At 34.3% G+C, this 23,962-nt stretch overlaps 1 protein-coding gene across 1 annotated transcript in view; it reads left to right on the forward strand.

The window, feature by feature from the left end:
- Positions 1-12,084, forward strand: part of cntnap2a (contactin associated protein 2a) — a 765,137-nt gene extending 753,053 nt beyond the window's left edge. The window contains exons 22-24 of the mRNA XM_056451014.1: positions 3,804-4,034; positions 11,104-11,175; positions 11,261-12,084. Coding sequence (XP_056306989.1) covers positions 3,804-4,034; positions 11,104-11,175; positions 11,261-11,460 — 503 coding nt within the window. The 3' untranslated portion in view covers positions 11,461-12,084. The remainder of the gene's footprint in view (positions 1-3,803; positions 4,035-11,103; positions 11,176-11,260) is intronic.
- Positions 12,085-23,962: the final 11,878 nt, after the last annotated feature.

Here is a 23,962-nt window from a genome sequence, read left to right on the forward strand (position 1 = left end):
ATTGTTGGAGTCAAAATGACTCAAAATGAAAAACCTATAGACAACCTATAGAATATTACGTAAATATGACATAGTTAAGTTATATTTTGGAAATGTTCTATAAATATATCACAACCTTATTTTTGATTAGTAATTATCAGAGCTAAGAACTTAATATGGACAATTTTAAAGGTGAACCCTCAGACTCCAGACTTTCAAGTTGTTGTATTTGATATTGTCCTATCCTCCTAACAAGCCATTATAATTATAATCATATAATCAAATAATCATATGTAAGTATTATAAGTCTTAGTTTGAAAAAAAGATACTCTTATGCATGGTTTTGTGCTCCACGGTCACATATTGTAAAAAAATCTATATGGTAAATATATCTATATTTTAAAATTAAAAAGAAAAAATTATACTTTATATTTCAATAGAAATCAAACGTTATCTTGTTTGTCGGGCCAAATCAGTGTACTATAAAATATTTAATTTTCAATATAATCCTGAAGCCACACGAGCCTTGATCTTCTGATATGCTCTTATCTCTTGCATACTTGCTGCAAAACTGTGAAACGCTGAATCAAAAGAATCATCAGCGCTTTGAGCTGCTTTTGATGCACAACAAAGAAAGCCTGCTCTGTTTGCCTCTATTGTAGGTTTTTTTCTGAGATGGTGTGTGCTTTACCTCTGGCTGTGGAAAGAGAATGCTGAATTTAGCTGCTTTGAAGAGGTTTTACAGACGCTGAATTGAAGAGGTTTAGTCTTTAACTCTTGACTCACTCTTCTGTCTGTTTAGTGTTCAATGGGCAAATCAAATCTCTGCTGCTTTTTAAAGGTATCATGATGTTTCAGTTCGCCAGAAGGATTGAGAAGAGAGAAAAGAAAGAACTCATGTAATGTTAACTGTTTTAAGACGGTGTCTTTTGACTGAAGCTTGTCTGAAGAAAACCGCATGACTTTCTTTCTCCCGTGGAGAATAAAAGTGGTGAAAGACAAATATGACAAGCCCTTCTTAGTCATATGTAGGCCCACACGGAATCTGCGCACGCAGAATTCCACAGATTTTTAGCCCATCATTATTTCTGTTTATTTACTTGTGTAAATCTATATTTATTCACTTTTTTAATTAATTACAGTAATATTATTGACTATTATGAAAATGTTCATATGATTTATGTACAAGGCACTTTGTAAAGTAATATTTTCTGTCCTTTAGTTGATGTATTATATGAGAGACTTGCTTTATTTACCAAATAAAGTGAATGTAATTGGATTTGCATTTTAAACAATAAATAAAAGTTAAAAGATATTATATTTTATTTCATATATTAAGTTTTTAGTTATGATACTCCCAAAATAATTCCGCAGAAATCTGCAGATTTTTAGCAAAATTCTCCGCAGAAATAGCAAAAAATGTCAGCAGATTTCATCTGGCCCTAGATATGTTAGGAACAAATTGTGCATTATTTCTATAATATCATAGTAATTGTTGATATTTTGAATTAGCTTTTGTTTTGATACTTTTGGTTTTTGTCTTTACTGAAATTGTTCTTGAGTTTATCATTTTTTACTACTTTTATATTATTTTAGCTCAAATCAGTGTTATTTTTACAGTATTATACTTATATTAATATATCCAATTTGCTTTAAACATTTTTTTATTTAATTCAACTTTAAGTTTAATAATGTTACATGTGTTTGTTGAATTTTTTGATTTCTATTTAGGATTAATATATAATTGTTTTAGTAATATTATCAATTTAATTAGAATATGAAGAGCTTAGATGCAAAAGTGCCATCTGAAATGTTCTGCTAAAATTAGCATTTTTGTCAGGCTGTTGTGTGTAGTTTTAGTAATTTTACTCTTAGTGAAAAAGATTAGGTCATTTTCATTGCCTTTAAAGTGAAATAACTAAAATTGCAAGTTTTAGAGGAAATTTTCAGACGGCACTTAGAGGTTTTTGCATCCCAACTTTTCATATATGCATTTTATTTTATTTCAAGAGAAGCAAATAAGTCATTGCTGAATTAGATTACACCGTGAACAAACAACGAGAGAATTATTGTGAACTAGATTGATGGATTCATAAAAAATTTGCTCTATTTCTTTCTTTCTTTTTTAATGACCTATTTCTTTAATCTTTCTGTCGTGTTCAGGTCAAATCTGACCAATTTACAACTTAAAACACTCTTAAATATTGTGCTTTACATCTGATTGCCTCAAGGCCATATGATATCCTCCACACTATGCATTTGAGCATATAAAATACATATTTTAAGTACAAAATAGCGTTTTGTAATTTGTATTTAATGGAGTTTATGAAAATGGCTGAATATTTTGTATCAAAATACTTTAGCGTCTTGTATTTTTGTATTTTAAAAATACTTTGTAAGAAATCTACATCAAACATCATATAAAATGCACCCTCTGATCGGTGCGTTGGATTTTCATGACTCTTCCATTTAAAGAAAAATGTAAAAAATCTTAAGAGAAAGAGTATACTGTACAAATAATAGTAGTTTTGAATGGATTGCTGATGCCAAATGTGTGTAATTAAAAAAACCACATATAAGAAGTCCTAGAGTGGAGAGTCCTACAATACTTCTTTGGCTGTTTCAAATGCCAGTAGTTGATCATTAGTTCCACTGTATAGTTAATGAAGAGGAAAGATATAGGTTTTAAGATGTCACAACATATGAAACACAAATATGTATTAATCAAAAACTCCTAGTACAGTTTTTATATTGAGTACTAAGAGAAAAATACTGTGAACAAAACATTTAAATTAACTATTTATTTAACACCCTTTTAAAACGTTGAGAGGTACAGATGTACAGAGATGATTGTAGTTTTACTGGCCACATTTGCTATCAAATATTATTTACTTCACTAAGTATGGAGAAGGGATTGATTGAATAGGTCTAATTGATGGATGATTTCCGAAGAAATGTTATGCTGCTTTGTAAAATTATTTTGTAGTATTTTTAAAATACAAAATACAGTATTTTATTTTGAGACACTTTTTGGCTGCTGTATTTTGTAGTTTATTTTGATACATGTAAAATTAAGGTATTCAGCGTCATATTTTAAAATACATTTCAATTCATTTTTGCCCATCCCTGCTTGTTACACCCGCGGTGTTTCCGGTCAAAAGTGACCACCATAAGAAAATGAATGGGTATCCAAACTATATTCATCCATCAGACAGAAAACATCCCGTTATACACAATCCTAACTCACTCACTATTTGTATTTTCACTACAGTTATTTTATGTCTAATTCTATAAATTCATGGTAAACACTACTTTGAGACATTGTTCACATCTAAAGAATGTTGAATAAATGTTTTTGTGCTAATTTTAGAGCAGGTTAAAACCACTGGTCAATTTTGACCAGGAACACTAAAGTAAGGGGCGGGAGCATGACAGGAGGGTTAAATATTCAGTATGGCAACACAAAGAAATAGCATTTTTAAACCCAACAGGATCAGAATTGTCCTTATTAAACTTAATTACAGAGCCAGCAGTTGTAATGCAACTAGAAATGCTTCATTCTTTGTTCAGATCCAGATCCCCTCAAGCTTTTATTTTCGATTGCCATATTGCAGATCTCTTGTGTGTAAGCATTATACAAGAACATGCATTGATCTTGTCCCATCATTCCAATGAAATGTAATACATTTGCCGGAACAAAGCTTGGATCGGTTTTCTGCAGTTATCTTGTATTTCAGGCCGTCTGACATTTCAAACATCAAGATGATGATTCTCTTGCTCTCAGGCTAACTTTAGATCCCTATCTCTATCTCTTCCTCCCACAGAAACCGGTTACATCGATCCAGTGCTTATAGAAAAATACAACACGCCGGGGTTTGTGGGTTGCCTGTCCAGAGTCCAGTTCAACAGCATTGCTCCTCTGAAAGCAGCGCTCAGGTCCCGCGGTTCAGTGTCCGTCTCGCACCAAGGGAAACTGGTGGAATCAAACTGCGGAGCTTCACCCCTCACTATCCCACCCATGTCTGCAGCAACCGACCCATGGCATCTGGACGCAGGTTAACATATTTAATGTGTTAGAGAAACTCATCCACATACAGTACACATTCACTATACAGTGGAGATCCAAATTAGGCAGCAATTTATAAACACTTGATATTTTCTGAACTAATATAATGTTTATCCAAATTTGAAGGAATTTTAGTTGTAGCTATAGCAGTAAAATGTTATAGCACTTCAGCAAATCCCTCATTTTGGAGGAAAACACGGTGCTAAACAGCAATAAAATTTGCATGAAGAAATAACACTGCTAAATTGTGTGAAGGTTTAATTATCAAAACACAGATCCTTCCCCTGTTCAAAGCTTAACAGGCTAGCAATCCCTTGAACCAACTGACCAACCATTGAGCGTCTGCATCATCCTGTCCTTTTGTGGATTTTGAATGTTTCTGAATGAGTGACATTGTCAAGATGCAATACTCTAGATATCACAGATTTTGATCAGCTTCTCTTGCTATATTTATGGCTTCCTTTGGCTTTCATCTGGACAAGCTGCTATCAGAGGGTTTCAGTCAGTTTAGAATTGCTCACCATCTTGCAAAGTTAGTAAATACTGGCTGTATACTATATTTTAAATAGAGTTTACCAAATGTTTTAAGAAATTGCCACTAGGTGCTAAGTTCATGACTAAAATAAAAAAAGATGGTGTGTGCACCCAACTGAGTCTTTAAAATCTCTCAGTGAGATACATCAGTACACAAGCACTGCTAGTTTACTCTTCAGTGTATTCACTTGGCTAATGTTGTTGTTTTGGATGTTGTTCTGTCTGACCCCCTGAATGAGAAATTAATCAGGGGGAGGAAACTGCACATCAAACAATGCAGAGTCCCAGAAAACACCCACTAATTGTGTAATCACCATGGACCAGTGGTAGCTCAAACGGGTTTAGGAGTCAAAATAAACTCTCTCAAAATTTGACTTTGGTTTCGAACTGCTGAAATAAACTCAAAAAGAACTTTCAGACAGATTTTGTTCAAATACGATACTCCTTTTAGACTGAGAAATAAAGGTACGAGAGCAGTCACTGTGGGAAATTTCTACAAGTACACATTTGGATCTAAAGGATAGACATTGGTATCATTCAGAGTACCAATACCTACCGTAAATGTTTGATTTAGAAAAATATGTACTGTAAATTGGTATCTTTAAGGGTACCATCTTTTCTGAGAGCACCTTAACCCCAGTGAATAAAATCCAAGAGCACCTATGGAAGCACTTTCTCTTTCTCTCTCCTCACACTTACTCTAGCACTAAATTCTCTGAGCTCAAACAAGTTAAATTATGTATTTCCTATTTTGTTGAATCCCTGAATGCCTCCTCAATTTTAAGTCAATTTGGACAAAAGCACCTGCGAAATGACTAAATGCAGTGCTTAATCTAAGCCAGATCTTGCCGGATCCTGTTCCGAAAAGCATTTTGCATTCCGGTATTTATTTTAATAGATGGTTAAAACAAAAGTCTATTGGCCGTCAATGATATTTTCAGCCAATCGGCTTTCTTATGGTTACAATCACTCTCATTGGTTGGTGATTGTTTTGCACGCAGTGAGCAGCGGAAATAAATAATGTTATATTGGCCAACCTAAATAATATTTGTATTTTCAAAATGGCAAAGAAGCAGTCAAGCATATTTTCATTTTTTATAATCACAACTAAATCTGATAATGAGCCTGATCAAAAGAAATCTTGAGAAGATGAAACTGCGTGAATGGATCAGGATAGAAGCAAACAGAAGCAAAGCAATCTCAAATCAGCCAGAAAACATGACTTCACGCTCTCAACGGTCACAGCTCTGCTCATGTAGTGGAATGGAAGGAGCTATCAGACACTGTGGTTTGATTACTTAATTTATTTTGGACTGTACAAGCAAAATTCTCCTATGTAATATATTATGCCACCTGCCGATGGTGAATGTGGTTGTATTTGGTCTTATAATTCACTAATTTAGCAATTGTTAAATGTTGACTGGAAAAAGTTTTACATTTCTGATTAGTAAAAAAAATTGCATTTCATTTAGGACAACACTAAACTCAAACTGTACATGGTTAAGTGTATAAGTGAATAGTGTACACATGCATAGTGTATTGTAAGTCATTTGGGATGCAACTAAGGATCACAATATGAATTTGTTTTAATCGTCATTTCATTGCAAATAAAAACAACTAAAATAATAGTTTAAACAAAAATCTTTAAGTTCTGAAATAAACTGAAATGCTCCTGTCCTGATTCTGACACTGACCCAGTTTCCAGCATAGATTTGCAGCTATCAGTTAAAAGTTCTTGCTGAGAGCTCCTTGCCGAGTACAAATGGAACACAGCATTATTTCCCAGGAGTGGCACAAAACCCCTTTGACATTTCATTTCCAATACTAGTTTATTAGCTGCGTCAACTTCACAGTGAAGCATTGACCTGACCAACAAGATCTGTCCACCTTTTATAGAATACCACCATAATGTGCCCCTGAACTGCCGCAGTTATTGTATTGCTTTCAATTTGATTTAACATCAAACACAAATTCTGAATGAAAGTGGCACATTTTAGATTCGACAAACTAAATAAACGGGCCTTCTGTTACTCTGCACAGCAATTCTCTAAAAAGGTCAATCGCCAGTTAGTGAGCAAAATGGCTCTTGTAAGGACCAATATTCTGCACTCAGCTAAAACAGCATTAGATTAAACCATAATATGAGGAAAAGCTACAGCGTGAGCTTCTTAAAGTTAGTCCACTTGTAATTGTAAAACATTTTTTGAGAAGAGAAAATTATGTTTACAATTTTCATAATGAAAAGTCAGACTGTTTTAGTACACTACCTGACAAAAGTCTTGTCATCAGTTGTAAGAGCAATCAAAATAACTTGACTTCTAGTTGATGATTTGGAAAAAGGGCAGAAAGTAGATTTGTTGAATTGCATCCCAATCATCAGAAATACTGCAGAAGACCTATTGGAAACTGCATGGACCCAAGATTCTCACAGAAATCAGTCTAGTTTGGTGAAGTCAAGTCATGGTTTGAGGTTTTATTCAGTATGAGGGGCATGCAAGAGATCTGCAGAGGGGATGGCAACATCAACAGCCTGAGGAATCAAGACATTTGTGCTGCCCATTACATTACAAACCACAGGAGAGGGCAAATTCTTCAGCAGGATAGTGCTCCTCATACTTCAGCCTCCACATCAAAGTTCCTGAAAGCAAAGAAGGTCAAGAAGGTGCTCCAGGATTGTCCAGCCCAGTCAGCAGACTTAAACATTATTGAGCATGTCTGGGGTAAAATTAAGGAGGAGGCATTTTAGATGAATCCAAAGAATCTTGAACTCTGGGAGTCCTGCAAGAACGCTTTCTTTACCATTCCAGATGACTTTATTAATAAGTTATTTGAGATGTATGGATGCAGTCCTCCAAGCTCATGGAAGTCATTCACAATATTAACTCTTTTTCCACTGCACCATGACTTTATATTCTATACTGTACATTATTTCTGTTAAGTGACCAGACTTTTGTCTCAGCAAAGTCAGACCTTACTGTTATAATGAAGTAATTAAAAATCAAAGCTTGATCATATTTTATTTTGGCAAACTAAGTGTTATCTAGAGGCCTTTGCCTCTCATATAAGCCACTTCTGAGACCAAATGATCAAGTAGAAGTCAAGTTATTATTTGTTGTTTCTAAAACTTGGACAGGCGACAAGACTTTTGTCATGTAGTGTAGTCTCTGTCCAATGCAGTAGTAAGTCCCACGTGTGTTATATTGGTAAGATTCATTATAATACTGTACATTAGGTCTGGCTGGTATGACAGTACATATTTTATTACCATGGAATGAACTGTGTACCGTAAAATTATTTTTTATTCCATATATACTGCGCAATGTAAATAAGTGGGCATGGGCAACTAACGTGCAGCATGCAGGAGGCTGAGAAAGACTCTCCATATTTTCAACAAGTGAACAATTCATTAATGTGAATTGCAATTGTTTATTTTTTGTAGATTTGAGGGAAAGAAACTGCTTGATATTTCCTTAAAGTGTTTACATATTTACAGTTGAGACCAGAAGTTTACATACACTGTATAAAAAGGCACATAACCATTTAAAAAAAGTCAGATGTTAATGTGACTAAACTTTTTCTCTTTTAGGTAAGTTAAGATTATCAAATTCATTTATGTTATGCTTAATAGCTGAATAATGAGAGATATATATTTTTTAATTGTTATAACTTTTCTTGAAAGTCAAACGTTTACACACAATAAGATTATTATGCCTCTGAAAAAGCTTAGATGACGGTGTCAAGGTTTTGGGAGTTTCTGATTGGCTAATTGACAACATTTGAGTTAATTGGAGGCACAACTGTAGAATAGTATTTAAGGAAAACCTCAAACACACTGCTTCCGTTTGTGACAACATGGGAAAATCAACAAGCCAGAATCAACAAAAAAAAGCTAGATTACAATTTGCAAAATTACACTGGGATAAAGACTAATTTTTGGAGACATGTCCTGTGGTCTGATGGAACTAAGATTTAACTGTTTGGCCATAATGACCAGTGTTACATTTGGAGGACAAAGGGGAAAGCTTACAAGCCTAGGAACACCATCCCAACTGTGCAGTATGGGGGCGGCAGCATCATGTTGTGGGACTGTTTTGCTGCAGGAGGGACTGGTCCACTTCACAGCATAGATGGCATCATGAAGAAAGAACATTATGTTGAAATACTAAAGCAACATCTCAAGACATCAGCCAGGAAATTAAAACTTGGCCACAAATGGGTCTTCCAAACAGACCATGACCCTAAGCATACTGCCAAATTAGTTAAAATGTGCCTTAAGGACAACAGAGTGAATGTTTTGGAGTGGCCATCACAAAGCCCTGATGTCAATCCTATAGAAAATTTGTGGGTAAAAATTTGAGTTGAAAAAGCTTGTGCGAGCAAGACAGCCTACAAATCTGACTCAGTTACAACAATTCTTTCTGGAGGAATGGGCCAAAATTCCTGCAAACTATTGTGAGAAGCTTGTGGAAAGATACCCAAAACATTTGATCAAAGTTATACAGTTTAAAAGCAAAGCTAAAAAATACCAAGGAAATGTATGTAACCTTTTGACTGTCTAGAAATTAATAAAGAAAAAAAATGTAAATAATAATTTCTCATTATTCTGGCATTTAGCAAATGTAAATCATTTAGGTAATCCTAATGGACCTAAAATAGTAAACGTTTAGTATGATTTAACATCAGACATTTTTTTTAAATGGTTATGTTCCTTTCTTTTAGAGTTGACTTCTGGTTTCAACTGTATACTTTCATATTAAAAAAAAAAATCTGTAACTTGGGATGTATATTATATTTGTGAGAAGATGTTACTTGAGAAATGTTTATAATAATAATGTCTCTCCACATAACACTATGAAAAGTGACTTACAGAGAAACTTGTTGTACATCTGAAGTCATATTTTGCTTACTATATTTATTAGGTTAAAAATAAAATACCAAATAATCAAGTCCTTTTCTTAAATATTTATTCGCTTATTTGTTAAATCAAGCCTTTTTGTACATTTTTTGGAATAAGTAACTTTCTTAAACTATATCTTGAAAGATATCATTACTGTGAAATAAACTTTCTTATACCATAACATAAAAATTTGGTCATACTGCCCTACTGTCCATGGACCTTCTTGTCCAGGTCCATGCTGGCTTTTTACGAGCACTGCGGTGTACGGCAAGCCCATTCATCGCTGCGTGCCATCACTGTACTATTACGGTGTCATGCCTCGGCTATGAATTTAAAAAATGACTCTTCCTGGTTTGTTGTTCTTCTACCTTCTAGCACGTGCTGGTAATGATTCTCTGTAAACCAATAGCATTCAGCTTCAAGTCTAGCTCCACCCTTTTGAACACATTCTGCTGTGCTCGATACCCTTTGGTAAGGATCACAATTAAGTGAAACGGTACGGTCTGCTCTTTTGGGTACATTTGACAGAGGAATAAGGCATACAGTAAATGCATATCATACTGTACCAAAACATACCATTCAGTGCAAATGTACCATAAAAACCACTTCCCCTGGTTCAGAGCCAGATATTTAAGTGTTAAAAGACAACACTGTATGGAACTACACTGTAAAATATACCTGTTAATTAACAGTTATTAACTCTAACTCTATATTTACGGTTGCGAATTTGTAATGGGACCTTGATCTCTGCTTTGTCGACTTTTGATGTTGTCAAATTTACAGTTTAACAAAGGGACTTTTATTGACATTTCAGTAGTTTGAAATAATATAATGTTTAAGAAATAATACATGGAGAAATAAGCGTGTAAAAATAACAGAAATTGTACTGGCAGCTTATTACAAGGTTTTTGCAGCATAAAATACAACACCAACCCAAACAATTCATCACTTTAAACTATCAAAAATGTTCAAAAAGTCACTTTTTTCAACTTTTTAAGGTTAAAAGTTGTCAGAAGAAAGATCGAGGTCTTAAAAAAAATATGAATCACAAAATATGGAAAACTGTTAATTTACGGGGGGTGTCACGGTAGCGCAGTGGGTAGCACGTTCACCTTACGGCAATAAGGTCACTGGTTCGAGTCTCGGCTGGGTCAGTTGGCTTTTCTGTGTGGAGTTTGCATGTTCTCCCTGTGTTCGTGTGGGTTTCCTCGGTTTCCTCCACAAGTCCAGACATGCAGTACAGGTAAATTGGGAATGCTAAAATTGACCGTAGTGTGTGTGTGTACGGATGTTTCAGTGATGGGTTGCGGCTGGAACAGCATCCAATGCGTGAAACATATGCTGGATAAGTAGCGGGTTCATTACGCTGTGGCGACCCTGGATTAATAAAGGGACTAAGCCGAAAAGAAAATGAATGAATGTTAATTTATGGATATTTTTTACAGTGTAAATTTGGAACTAGACTCTGAACCAACACTCAAAATGCCTTTGTGGAAAAGTCAGCTCCATGACAGGTCTTAAAAGCTTAAACATTAAAAGCTTCATTTTCACCACAGTGGGTCTTCACATAGTCTATTTAACAACTTTTGTCAAATGTTAATGGCTTAAACTGTGTTATCTCCGATAGGTGCTGATTTCCCCTTCAATGAGGAAAGAGTGATACCGGATGGAGTTAACAGAAATTCAGCTATAATAGGAGGTGAGATGGACACATATCATATTAAATTCAGATCAGCTGTTTTTATGCTGTTGTTTAATCTGTGGGGAATGTGTTCTCCTTGCAGGCATCATTGCGGTGGTGATCTTCACTATTCTGTGCACTTTGGTGTTTCTGATCCGGTACATGTTTCGCCATAAAGGCACATACCACACCAATGAAGCCAAGGGGGGAGAGTCGTCCGAATCAGCCGACGCCGCTATTATCGGCACCGAGGCCAATTTCACAGAGACCATCGACGAAAGCAAGAAGGAATGGTTCATCTAGGGGTGCACAGACTCTTACAGAATCAGTTTTCTTTTCAGTATCAGAACTAATGTTTTGGGATCAAGCTCATCACCGGTTTGAGAAACTGTCCTGTACATAGTGACCAGCTTGTCTCTTTCTATTGTGTTTTGGCAGAAGTCTTTTAAGTGTGTAATATCTGCATCACATTAATGAATCACGTCACCACGTGTTCTTTTTTTTTTTTACATGAAATAATCATTTTGCCAAAATCCTTTCTTTTATGAAAAGTTGAATCATGTTCTTCTTGTGTTCTTCTGCTTATACAAAAGTCCTTGCGTGGAAAAAAAGTTCTAGACAGACTGTAAATGTTCAATTCTCTATATGAATATTTGATTTAACTTTCTGCACAAATAACAGATATTTAATTTTACAATGACATTAGATTGTATATCACCGTTATTTCAGCGAGGGGAAGAAAACAAGGCATGCACCAAGAATTATGTCAAATCTATACTGTCTGTTTGTAGCCTTTTGCACAGCTATGCTCATTTATTTCTCGTGGAAGCCTTCGGTTTATTGTTTCCTTTGCCAAACACCTCTCGCTCTTAAGCATTTGTTTGCTGAAGGCATGTATCATGGCATAAAGATGTTATTTTGACATTGTTTTGTCTGTGATTCATTCGTGCAGGCTGTGAGAAAGCATTGGCATATGACACCTAAACGTATTATCAGCGTTTGCAATTGTAGATGAAGGTGAGACCACTGAAAACCCGTTCAATGATATAATTCAAGGTGCCTTTTGGATTCAGTAGCGGTTTATGTGAATTAAAAAAAGGTAATCCCGAAAGATCAAATGGTTATTTACATTTTTGAGATATATTTGTCTGAGCAGAAAGTATTAAAAGCAGGTTTCTGTAATCAAATAAAACATTAAATAAAGGTCATTGCGACTTTTTATCTCACAATATTTCACAATTCTATTTGATTTCTGATTTCATTTCTCATCATAGTTTCCTAGTGATGGGTTGCAGCTAGAAGGGCATCCGCTGCATAAAACATATGCTGGATAAGTTGGCGGTTCATTCCGCTGTGGCGACCCCTGATTAATAAAGTGACTAAGCCGAAAAGAAAATGAATGAATGAATTTCTCATCATATAATTTTGATTAATATATATGGTAACACTTTATTTTGAGCCCATTTTAGTAGACTGTCTGCTTAATATCTGTTGATATGCTCATTCAACAGACAATAAGAAACTTTACCCCGACCCCATCCATAACCTCAAACTAACAGTCTACGCATAATCTATTGAGAATGAGTTGCCATGTAGATACAATGTAACTTAATTCAACAAACGGACCATCAAAATAAAGTGTGACCACATGTACTATATAATAAAATACACATTATAATAGTTTATAACCTCTTTAAATTCTCACTTTATATCAACTTTCTTATATTACATATTATAATTCAGATCTGATAATCAAAATTGCGAGATATAATAGAAAAAAAAAAATAATAAATAAAAAGCTATTTTGTGTGTCTCTTTCAATTCTGACTGTCCATCACTTTATTTCTCACAGTTGCAAGTTGATATCTAGCAATTTTGACCTTTTCCTCAAAAATTGTATTTCTCATTATTTTAAAGTCATATCTTGCAGTTATGATTTTTTTTCTTAATCATTAGTTTTTATATAGTGTTTACATCTCAGCATTCTGACTTTTCAGTTTTTTTCCTCACTTTTTTTCCTCAGATTTGCATTTATTTCTTACAGTTGGAAGTTTGTTGTTTTAAAATCCCTTATTTTCTTGCAGATTATATGAAAAACAAAAACTTTTTTAAGAATATATATATATATATATATATATATATATATATATATATATATATATATATATATATATATATATATATATATATATATATATATATATATATATATATATATAGTGTTTAGCAAATTTAAGTATCTATCTTTTAAATTCTATTTTTTTAAAGGATGCTATACAATATTATATTTGTGCATATACATTAGGTTAGTCAGTACTGAAGCCAAATCTGGAGCTTATCTAGCAAAAAACTTATGACAATGGTTCAAAAACTAGTACATATATATCGTAGTATACTATTATAGACTTTTGTAATTACAGGAGTGATATGTTCATATTGGCGGCATAAAAGAACAACAACAAAAATTGAGATAAAAAGTCCCAAAACTGACCTTTTTAATTTAACTCTGTGGCAAAAAACAAGCTTAGCACTGAGACCTGATGGGTTGAGGAAAGCAATGTTATATAAATGTTCTGAATGAAACATTTTAGTTTGCATACACTGAAAATAAAAATGAAAATAAATAAAACTATTTATATGGGTTGAGTTTAAACAAACTAATTAAATTGATCAATCTTCAGCTTAATTTGTTTGTTTAAATTTAACCCAAATAAAATGTTTACAGCCACTTACTCTAAAAAAATTTAGTAAATACAATGATTCAGTTTTAAATAATTTTTTTCAGTGTATGTGATATAATATTAAGAATTTATTGCACTGTACATTTTGTCAATTTGTTAAACTTGTTGTCAAATGGATTGTCTCTCTTTTTTGTAAAGTATAATTTACTTAAATAAAATATCCAATAAAATTCCATTTACATAGATATTATAATTTCCCTCAGACACAGATTGACTTTAGATAACTGACCTACAGTATATGTGTATATGTGTGATAAATATCTATGTTTAGCATTATGGAAGATCCATTTCAAAGCAAATCTAAGTTTTAAGTCTCACATCTGAATAGTTTATTCTCTCATAGAGATGTCCTTGTCTCATCAGCACTGAAAAAATAATTATTCAAAGATGATTCCTTGGATTTACTTTTGGATTTATTTTTTATTTGTTAAGTGGTTGTAAACAATTTATTTGGGCTGAATTGAAACAAACAAATTAAGTTAAACATTACTAAATTTTATTTGTTTAAATTCACCACGTAATTTGTTTGCAGACATTTTTTTCAGTGAGCTTATACCTGTGTGGATTTGAAAAAGAGGATATGAACCTGTTTATAATTTAGATAAATTATTTATTTGAAGGCTTTTTGTTTACTGGCATATTTAGAAGGGTTTCAGTATTCATGATCACATCTCAGATCAAACTGACATTCAAATTGACCTTTTGAAAGGCGTAATGAGAGACTGCAGATTCATGGAGAATGTCTTGGTGTTTCACGCTTTTATATTCTAATATCAAATTCGTCACCCCTCATTTACATAAAGAAATCTGAACATTGTTTTGTATAATTGCAAGATTAGTCAGTTAACGTTCACAATAAATGAGATATATGAATATATTTTTATGAGGATATTTTGTAGATGACCTAGCCTTTCATCGTGTCTCATCTATACGTGTCTTAGCGGAAGTCTAATTGTTTAAAATGTTCTGAAGATTTGTGAAAAACTAAACGATGTATTTGAATGTTCCTCGTAGTGGAGACAGAAAGATCATTTTCATAATTTGTCCCCTTTTCATTTTCCCTTTCCAGTATTATTTTGATCTTATGTTCTGTGAAGGTGATTTTTATGACAGGTCTCTTGTAATAATCTTTTTTTTTTAAATGTTTTTATTATTATTACTACTTAGTTTGACATCTCAGTTCTGCTGCCTCTCATAAGGCACATGTAAAGGCCTTTTTTATTCAGTGTAAATATAGATTTTGGCCCACAAAAGTTCAAATCTTTTATTGTTTACGAGTAAATATACAAGTGAAAGTGTGAACAATATTTACTCATCATAGGTATCTCATATTCTGATTGCATTCTGCTTGTGTATTCGACTTGTTTTAACAGCAGCATGACCACTGTATGTGAAACTGTACATACTGTACTTTAAACTATTGTGCAATATCACAATTGTATTTACTCCTGGGGGCATATTTTTTACCTTTTGTTATGATGTCGACAAGTCAGGAATGAATAGTACAATACTTTTTATATTTAGAGCAACTCAGTTCTCGACTGGCCGTTTGACGTAAGATATTTGTACTGACCTCTTTTCATTCATCTCATCAATGTGTGAGGCCTGACTGCAAAATAAGAGAATTTCTCATCAATGTGGATATTCTTATGGGAAGGGAATAAAAAGACGTATCTAACCGATGTTTGTCCTGTAGTTTATTCAGTGGCAAATACATTCACGTTGGGTTAGGATTTGGGTTTTCTTTCTTTCTTTATTTCTTTCCTTTTTATTCTGTAGTTTATTTTTATTTTGTAGTATTTTGGGTTCCAGAAGATAATAAGTAGAGGTAAGTACAGTACAAATATATTATTAGTGGTATATTTTTTGTAGTATATTCATTTGTTTATTTATTTTTGTTTACTATAATAAACCCGGTTGTCATTTATCGTAATGCGTACGGTAGAGGGTTAACTATGAATCTATAAAAAAAAATATTTGACTTTTTAAAATCTGTCAAAATCTGTTAAATTTCTTAACTTGAAGTGCTGTAAAAAATGTGGAAAAAAATGTTTTTAAAGGTACTTTATGATATGTTGCCATATATGGCAACAACGTCCAACAGTGGATCCAACTTAAAAATTTCTAATTTAAAACTTTCCTTATAATTAATCATTGGTTATTTTCACTAATGCAGTTTCTGTACTGTGATGAGCTCTGAAACCTGACTGAAACACTTCAAAAACATTGTTCGTCTGCAGAAAGGAGCGTAATTGAGCAGAAACAACTTTTTCTAGTATTTTTGATATAAATGGAAGATTTGAAATAGCCCTTTAATTAGCTAAGTTGCTGGGGTCCAGTTGTGGTTTCTTAATAATAGGTTTAATAACAGCTAACTTGTAAGGATTTGGAACATGGCCTAAAGATAAAGAAGAGTTGATAATGTTAAGAAGAGGTTCTCCTATAACAGGTAGCAATTCTTTCAATAACTTTGTTGGAATTGGGTCCAATATACACGTAGCTGATTTAGAGCTATTTATAATTTTATCTAGCTCTTCCTGTTCTATGATTTTAAAGCACTGTAGGTTATTTAGATTCAGTGGCGTGTTTACTGGATCTGAAGTATAAGGCGGTGCAGAAAGTTTAATATCTCTATTTTCTGTCTAAAGCCTTCTATTTTATCACTGAAAAAATTCATGAAGTCATCACTACTAATTTGCGGTGGAACGTTTTGTTCCAAAGATGACCGATTATTTGTTAATTTAGCAATGGTGTTAAATAAGAATCTAGGATTGTCTGATGATTATGACCCCAAACTTTTGACCAGTAGTGTGTATGCCTTTAAATGTCACTTTAAGCTGTATAAAAGTGTCCTGAAAAATTTCTAGTAAAATATTATTTACTGTCTGTAAATGTATATATACCCCATGCCCCAGTAGAGCTACGCCCCTGGTTGTGATACTTTTGTAATACATACTCATTTATCCTAATTTTAAATGTCGCCAGAGATTATGCCATTTTCTATATACCTCTTCCTCATTGTTTAATCTCCCCAGCATACATTCGCACGATGCAATTTCAATCATCCCATTAATCCACACTTTCATTTCTGGCATTCTGGGACACTTCCAATCATCCTAGCAGCTGTAATGCATCCAATCTTGAGAAGAATAAAGGAAATTTTACCTATATTAGGTATCACTAGTTTGTCACCCAGAAGGCACAGCCACAGCCTAACCACTCCTCCATTATTCTTAAAATTTTACACCAGAATGACTAAGCAACATTCCCAGATCTGTAAATAAGTACCCTCTATTGTATGTCAAACACAGATTATTTCCAGCTAGTCCCATCCTATAGAGTCTGGATGGTGTGTAGTAGTATCCATGTATTATTTTATACTGAATGAACTTTCCTCCACCTTCTCTTATATTTACCTACATTGGAAAGGATGTCCAGTCACTCATTCTCCTCAATATCAATCCCCAGATCCTTCTGCCAGATTATCATATCTATATGTTCTATAAATAAATATATCTGTATATTGTTTTAACGCACCCTCTCGACCTATTCTAGTCAACCGAAGACACTGAAAACAGTTTGAAAATGTTATTAACCTCTGGAGGTCGCTGTATCTCTGTGTGGACACTAGAGGCCGCTGTAGTTCTTTCAGTTGTGGCGTATGACGCTTCACTCGCTCTACGGACCCTCCTCTGTCTGCAGCGGCGGAGACAACAGAAAACAGACATCAGCGTCGCACAGCGCAACCTTACAAACTGGTAAGAGTCCTATACGTGTCAGCCTCTCTCATTTTACTGTACTACATACACATATAATGAGGTGTTTGTCCAGTGGCACACTACGTCAGGCTGAAGGAGTTTCTGTGAAAAAAATAATGTAATTTGTTGCTTTTTACTGTTTACTTTGCATTAATATTTGCCCCAAATCTTGTCATCAAGCAATGAGTTTTAACGAATTCTTGTCATTATAATGTACTGACCCAGCCTATGGTGATTCAAATGAAGAAGTGTGACTTATTTTACAATTTTTCTTTGTCTTGATTTCTCTGGAAACATAAAAAAGGCCTGTTTTACATTAGCCTAAGTGTTTATATTTTAAAACATTTGCTTTGGGGTGTTTTTTATTATTACTATTGCTTGATGTGTCTAGCTTCAATAGTCAGATGTTTTTATGTAGCCTACAATCTTTTCGTTTTTCTCTCATTGAAATGGTTTTGTGCATTAAAATATTTGTGCATATTATTTGGTCAGTGTGGAGGGATAGAGAAATAAGACAATTATAAACCAAACGATACACAAAACTTGCCTAATTTTATGTGATTAATGAAACCAGGGCTGCACGATATTGGAAAAATCTCATATTGCGATTTAGTTTTTCTGTAATATATTTTGCGATATGAATACGGTTTCACCAAATGGCTGGAATACCTCTGTTTAGAAAGCAATCATTAATTTAGATTTATTGGGGAGATTTTGTTAGGGTGTGAATCATGTATAAAAATAATAAATGAATTGAAAGTAAAAATTATTACAATAGAGCAACAAAAAAGTAAAATAAACAGTGCTTTATGGTTTTCCGTACACTACCCGACAAAAGTCTTGTCGTCGATCCCAGTTGAGCAACAAAAATAACTTGATTTCTAGTGGATCATTTGGAAAAGTGGCAGAAGGTAGATTAAGGAGTTGAACTGCATCCCAATCATCACAAATACTGAAGAAGACCAATTGGAAAGCGCATGGACCCAATATTCTCACAGAAATCAGTCAAGTTTGGTGGGAAAATCATGGTTTATGGTTACATTCTGTATGGAGGCGTGTGTGAGATCTGCAGAGTTGATGGCCTAAGATATCAAGACATTTGTGCTGCCCATTACATTAAATACCCCAGGAGAGGACAAATTCTTCAGCAGGATAGCGCTCCTTATACTTCAGCCTCCACATCAAAGTTCCTGAAAGCAAAGAAGGTCAAGGTGCTCCAGGATTGGCCAGCCCAGTCACCAGATATGAACATTATTGAGCATGTCTGGGATAAGATGAAAAAGGAGGCATTTTAGATTAATCCAAAGAACCTTGATGAACTCTTGGAGATCTGCAAGAACGCTTTCTTTGCCATTCCAGATGACTTTATTAATAAGTTATTTGAGATGTATGGATGCAGTCCTCCAAGCTCATGGGAGTCATTCACATCATTTTGGTAAAATAAGTGTTATCTAGAGGCCTTTGCCTTTCATATAAGCCACTTCTGATACCAAATGATCAACTAGAACTCAAGTTATTATTTGTTGATTCTAAAACTTGGATAGGCGACAAGAATTTTGTCAAGTAGTGTAGAGTTGAACAGTATTCAGGTACAGAAAGTGAATTATTGAATGTAAAATAACACTTTTTAGTCTTCATAGTATTAATAATTCAATAAAATTATTCTTCACTAAAGTTATAAATGTACTTTTTGTGCCTGAATGCTTTAAACTCTCTTGAATTGCCTTTAAAACTCATGCAAATGATAAAGTTTCACTGTTTTGGTTATACTTTGCAATGACTCCACAAATCTCATGTATTCTCAACTGTTGAGCTGATCAACTATAATCTCAACTCAACATTGCATATCCTGCGATGTCACTATTGTGGACACACACATTGCAATGCTGAAATGATATATTGCGCAGCCCAAGATGAAACCATCTGCTGTACGTCAGGGTAACCTAATAAAATTTTATTTTAGTGCAACTCATTGATTCAGTCCACAGAGATTTAATGCAAAAGTAAAGAAACTGACTTAGTTCATTTTCTTTGTTTACACTCTGGAAACATTTGGTTTCTTAACTATGATTTACCTTAGGTATTTACTATTTTTCATTTTTGGTTTAGTAAAAATGAAACCTATTATTTCACTACAACAGTCAGATACAGTGACCAGACACAACTGTTTTAAAGTTTGTTGCGAATATGCCATAAATAGCCTCTGACCCTATTGAATGTGTGTTATTAGGTCAGAGAGTCTAGCCTTGAACTAATAAGGTTAAAGGTGACCAGGCACAAGTGGTTTGGAGGGCACAATCTGCTTTCAGCATATTAATAATCATCATTACCACTATAAGAGACTAGAAGGAGAGTGTACAAAGCATGTAATGTGATGTTGTAAGCAAGTCAGCGTTCTCCTTGAACTATTAAATGTGTCACCATAAGCTGGGCTGATCCTGACACTTGTTTATTTCCTCTGCTGTAAAATTGCTCAAATAAAAACCTGAACTGTTGTTTGCCCTCTCTCAGATATCCTGTGGTTTGAGGCTGCAGTAATCCTGGAATCAGCCTGATTTATTTCAAATAAACACAAGAAATTTATTCAACCAATGCATAATGCCACGATCTGCTGAACTTCCCGAGGAGTTCAAAGAACAGATAGTTATGTACCATAAGGCAGGTAAGGGATACAAATCTATATCAAAGATCACTGGATTGCATCAATCTACAATCAGATCCATAATCCGCAAATGGAAAATGCTTGGAACCGTGATGAATCGTCCCAGGAGTGGTCGACCGACTAAAATCTCCCCGAAGATGCAACGTAAAATCATTAAGGAAGTCGCAAAAAAACCTGAGATAACATTGGAAGAGCTGCAGACCTGTCTTGCTATAGCAAAAGTCAATGTTCACAAATCTACGATCAGGAGGAGATTGGACCAAATCAAACTTCAAGAGGTGGTAGCAAGGCGAAGGAACAAGAAACCAAATGCTCATCTTCGGTTTGAGAAAGACGCTCAAGTTTTTAAAGGAAGTTGTGTAAAGACAGAAGTAGCAGAAGTGGAAGTTTCTGTTTAAACCAAATAGGTTTCCAACAATTCACACTACAAACACAATGCATTCTTAACTCTTTTCATGGTGTCCGCATTTTAAATCATTCAACTCAATTTAAGGTTCATTTATCAGTAATTTTCTCACAACAACTTGAGGACAGTTTCAGTAGACTTGACAGCAATATGGTAACAATGGCCACTATCTTGAATTCCACATATTTGTTGCTTATTGATGATATAACTAATACAAGATGGCTGACAGCGATAGCCATGGGCTAAATGTGCTCACCTCAAAGTCCTGACTGAAATGCCATTGGCGAGACTGCAAAGACTCGAAAAATCGTCCAGAATGGTCTAAGAGACTGATTAAGTCACACAGTACAGACATTCATTACTTTAAGTGCATTATTCACCCATCGCTTTTTAGTCTTGACTTTATTTTTGTTAAATTGATAATGACACAGTGTAGGATGACATGTGGTCTTCATCTAAGGTTATCCAACAGATTTTAAAACCTGCCATGGAACATATAATTATTTTATTACGTCCCGATACAAAAAACCATGTAACTTTTTCACGACTGAGCCGACCACTCTCATTTCAGTATCCAGACTGTTATGAACGTTCTTGTGACTGTTTGCTGAAGCTGTGGATTCAGGGTAATGATGTTCAGTTTCTTTCATAGTACTTCAGTACATTGTTTTACTGAAGAAACAAAAAAAAAGTCACCTATTGGATTGCTTGAGGGTGAGAAAATTAACAGAAATGACTTTCATTTCTATATTTTAAGCTTGATTTGTCACTTTTTTGATAAGTGCTGTGTATAGCATGAGTAGTTATTTCTATATAGTTACGGTATAATGTTAATGTTCATGTCTGCAAAAGAACTTCTGAAATGGTGTACACACATCTGATGATCATAATAAGCCTTAATAAGGCTGTGATCATTAGCTTTATTATGTGTAGATCTAGGCATTGTGTTTGTTATGGCAAAACTTTACAGCTAATATATTAAAAACAGCTGCACGTACACCTACAAGTGGATTTGTACTGTGTAATATTTTTCTTTTGTCGTCTTACTGCATTGTCAATAAATATGATTTTATTGTTTAAGTCATATATCACGTGACGCATTGATTGTTTAAATGAACTCTAGTCACACCTGTAAGTTGTCAAGGCAAGGAACGGTCTGTCTAATAGTGCCTGCACCAGATCTTGCCTGAGGACCAAGACAGATCTCAGCCAGATCTGTCTTATAGTTTCAGCGCCAGACTTGAGCCACATAAAACCCTACATTGTTTTAAGTGGAGTGGGCCAGATCTTGGCCAAATATAAATGTTACTGTTGTTTTCCAGTTTGTGTGCTGGTTTTGGCCAGAGGACCCTGGCGTATAGTGGGCCAGAACATATGCCAGATTGTGGGCCAGATACAGGGGTTGGACAATGAAACTAAAACACTGGCCAATTTAGTGTTGGAGGTTTCATGGCTAAATTTTACCAGCCTCTTGACCAGTCTTCATTGATTGCACATTCCACCAGAAGAGCAGATTGTAAAGGTTTAATTAGCAGAGTAATAGCACAGATTGGCTTGAAATATTGAAATGACCACAACATTATGGGTGATGTTTGAAAATGGGTGATAGGTGAGTGCAGGGCCGCTGCCGGCCAAAAGGGTGCTGTATGCGAAATTTTACAGTGGTGCCCCCATAGAGGAACAAAAACACACAAACATGTGCATTTAAACATGCATTTATTTATTTATAAATAGACATAAATAAGCATATAAACACTCAAGATTATACTTAAACATTGAAATATTTACATTACAAAATAATAGTTTACGTTAAAATAAACACTGACATGTCTTCTGCAGAAGCATTCCCAATTTCAAAAATTTACAAAAGGTAAGGAATAAAACCCTTTGTGTACCTGCAGAGATAGATGGTGCTCAGGGCTGCATCCCATGTCTGTACCTGTGCAGCTGCTGGTGTCTCTGGAGCAGTGCTGGTCAATCCACCTCATCTTCTTTTGTGATAAATTACAGCATTGACCTCCATGTACAATACAAAAGAAATTAGTCATTTAAAGAAAAACTCATGACACACCATTAAGACAATGGGCTAGTCAAGCACTCTTCATAATGTGTCTAAACTACAACCAAAATGTGGATTTATCTTGCACTATAATCTATGGTGACAAAAACTGACCCTTGCTGTCGGTATAAATCAAAGACATTTGCGTTTTAAGATTTAATTAGAGTATTTTAAAACAAAAATGTTGTTATAATTCAGAAAAAAATAGCATTAATGAATTCATGCAATATAATAAATTATGGTCTGTGGCTTACAGTAATTTGACTGATTTTATATTATTGATATTTCAGAAATCACAGAATGAGTCAGTTTTGTCATTTCATATAGTAATGTACAAAAATGAAAAACCGGCGTATTAAAAACACCAGTCCACCGATGTACAGACTAAAGAGACTTTATTGTCAATGCAGTGATACAAGCAATAACAACAACAGCAATAAGAAATGTATAGAAATAGACAAAATAATAAACAAAGATAACTGCAAAGAATTATATAACATATAATTATATAATAATAAATAATACACACAGTGAAATAATTGTGCAGTGCATGTGTATGTAGCTGGTGTGCAAACGTAAAGTATTGCACAAGTTAATAAAAATTCAGTTTGTGTATTTATCAGCAACATGGGGCAAACGCGAAAAGATATAAAGCATGTCCTAACAAAGTTTAAAGCACAATGCAAAGCAGCAAAGCAAGAAACTGAACGTAAACAACAAGTCAGGCAGATTTGGTGCAGTTGTGGCGAAGTTTAAACGTTATGGTCACTAATTTACTTGTCTTGAACAACCAAAAATATGTTTTACAGATTCATGGACAGAAGTTACCTGAAAGTGATGCACGGGATTCATCTTGTACTTTTTTCCTCTTCTCGTCTCCAGATTGCTGTTGTCTTTTCCCGGGCATAGAGCTGCGTCTTGCTGCTAGCAACCGCAAAGATAAGTGGATCCTGCTGCGCGCGTGTACGCGGTTCGCGGCTATGCGCGTGCACGGAAAAATACGTCACATGTTTTTGTTTTTTTTTTTGCGTTCGTCATAAAATGAAATTTTTAAATGTATTTAACAACATATTATCAAAACATATTTTATTTACACTTAGTTTATGTCAATATTATTAAATAAATATATATATATATATATTTTTTTTTGAGCAACCGAGATGGTACCCCATCCGCAGT

The sequence above is a fragment of the Danio aesculapii genome, chromosome 24 (genome assembly GCF_903798145.1).
Source record: "Danio aesculapii chromosome 24, fDanAes4.1, whole genome shotgun sequence".
Lineage (NCBI taxonomy): Eukaryota > Metazoa > Chordata > Actinopteri > Cypriniformes > Danionidae > Danio > Danio aesculapii.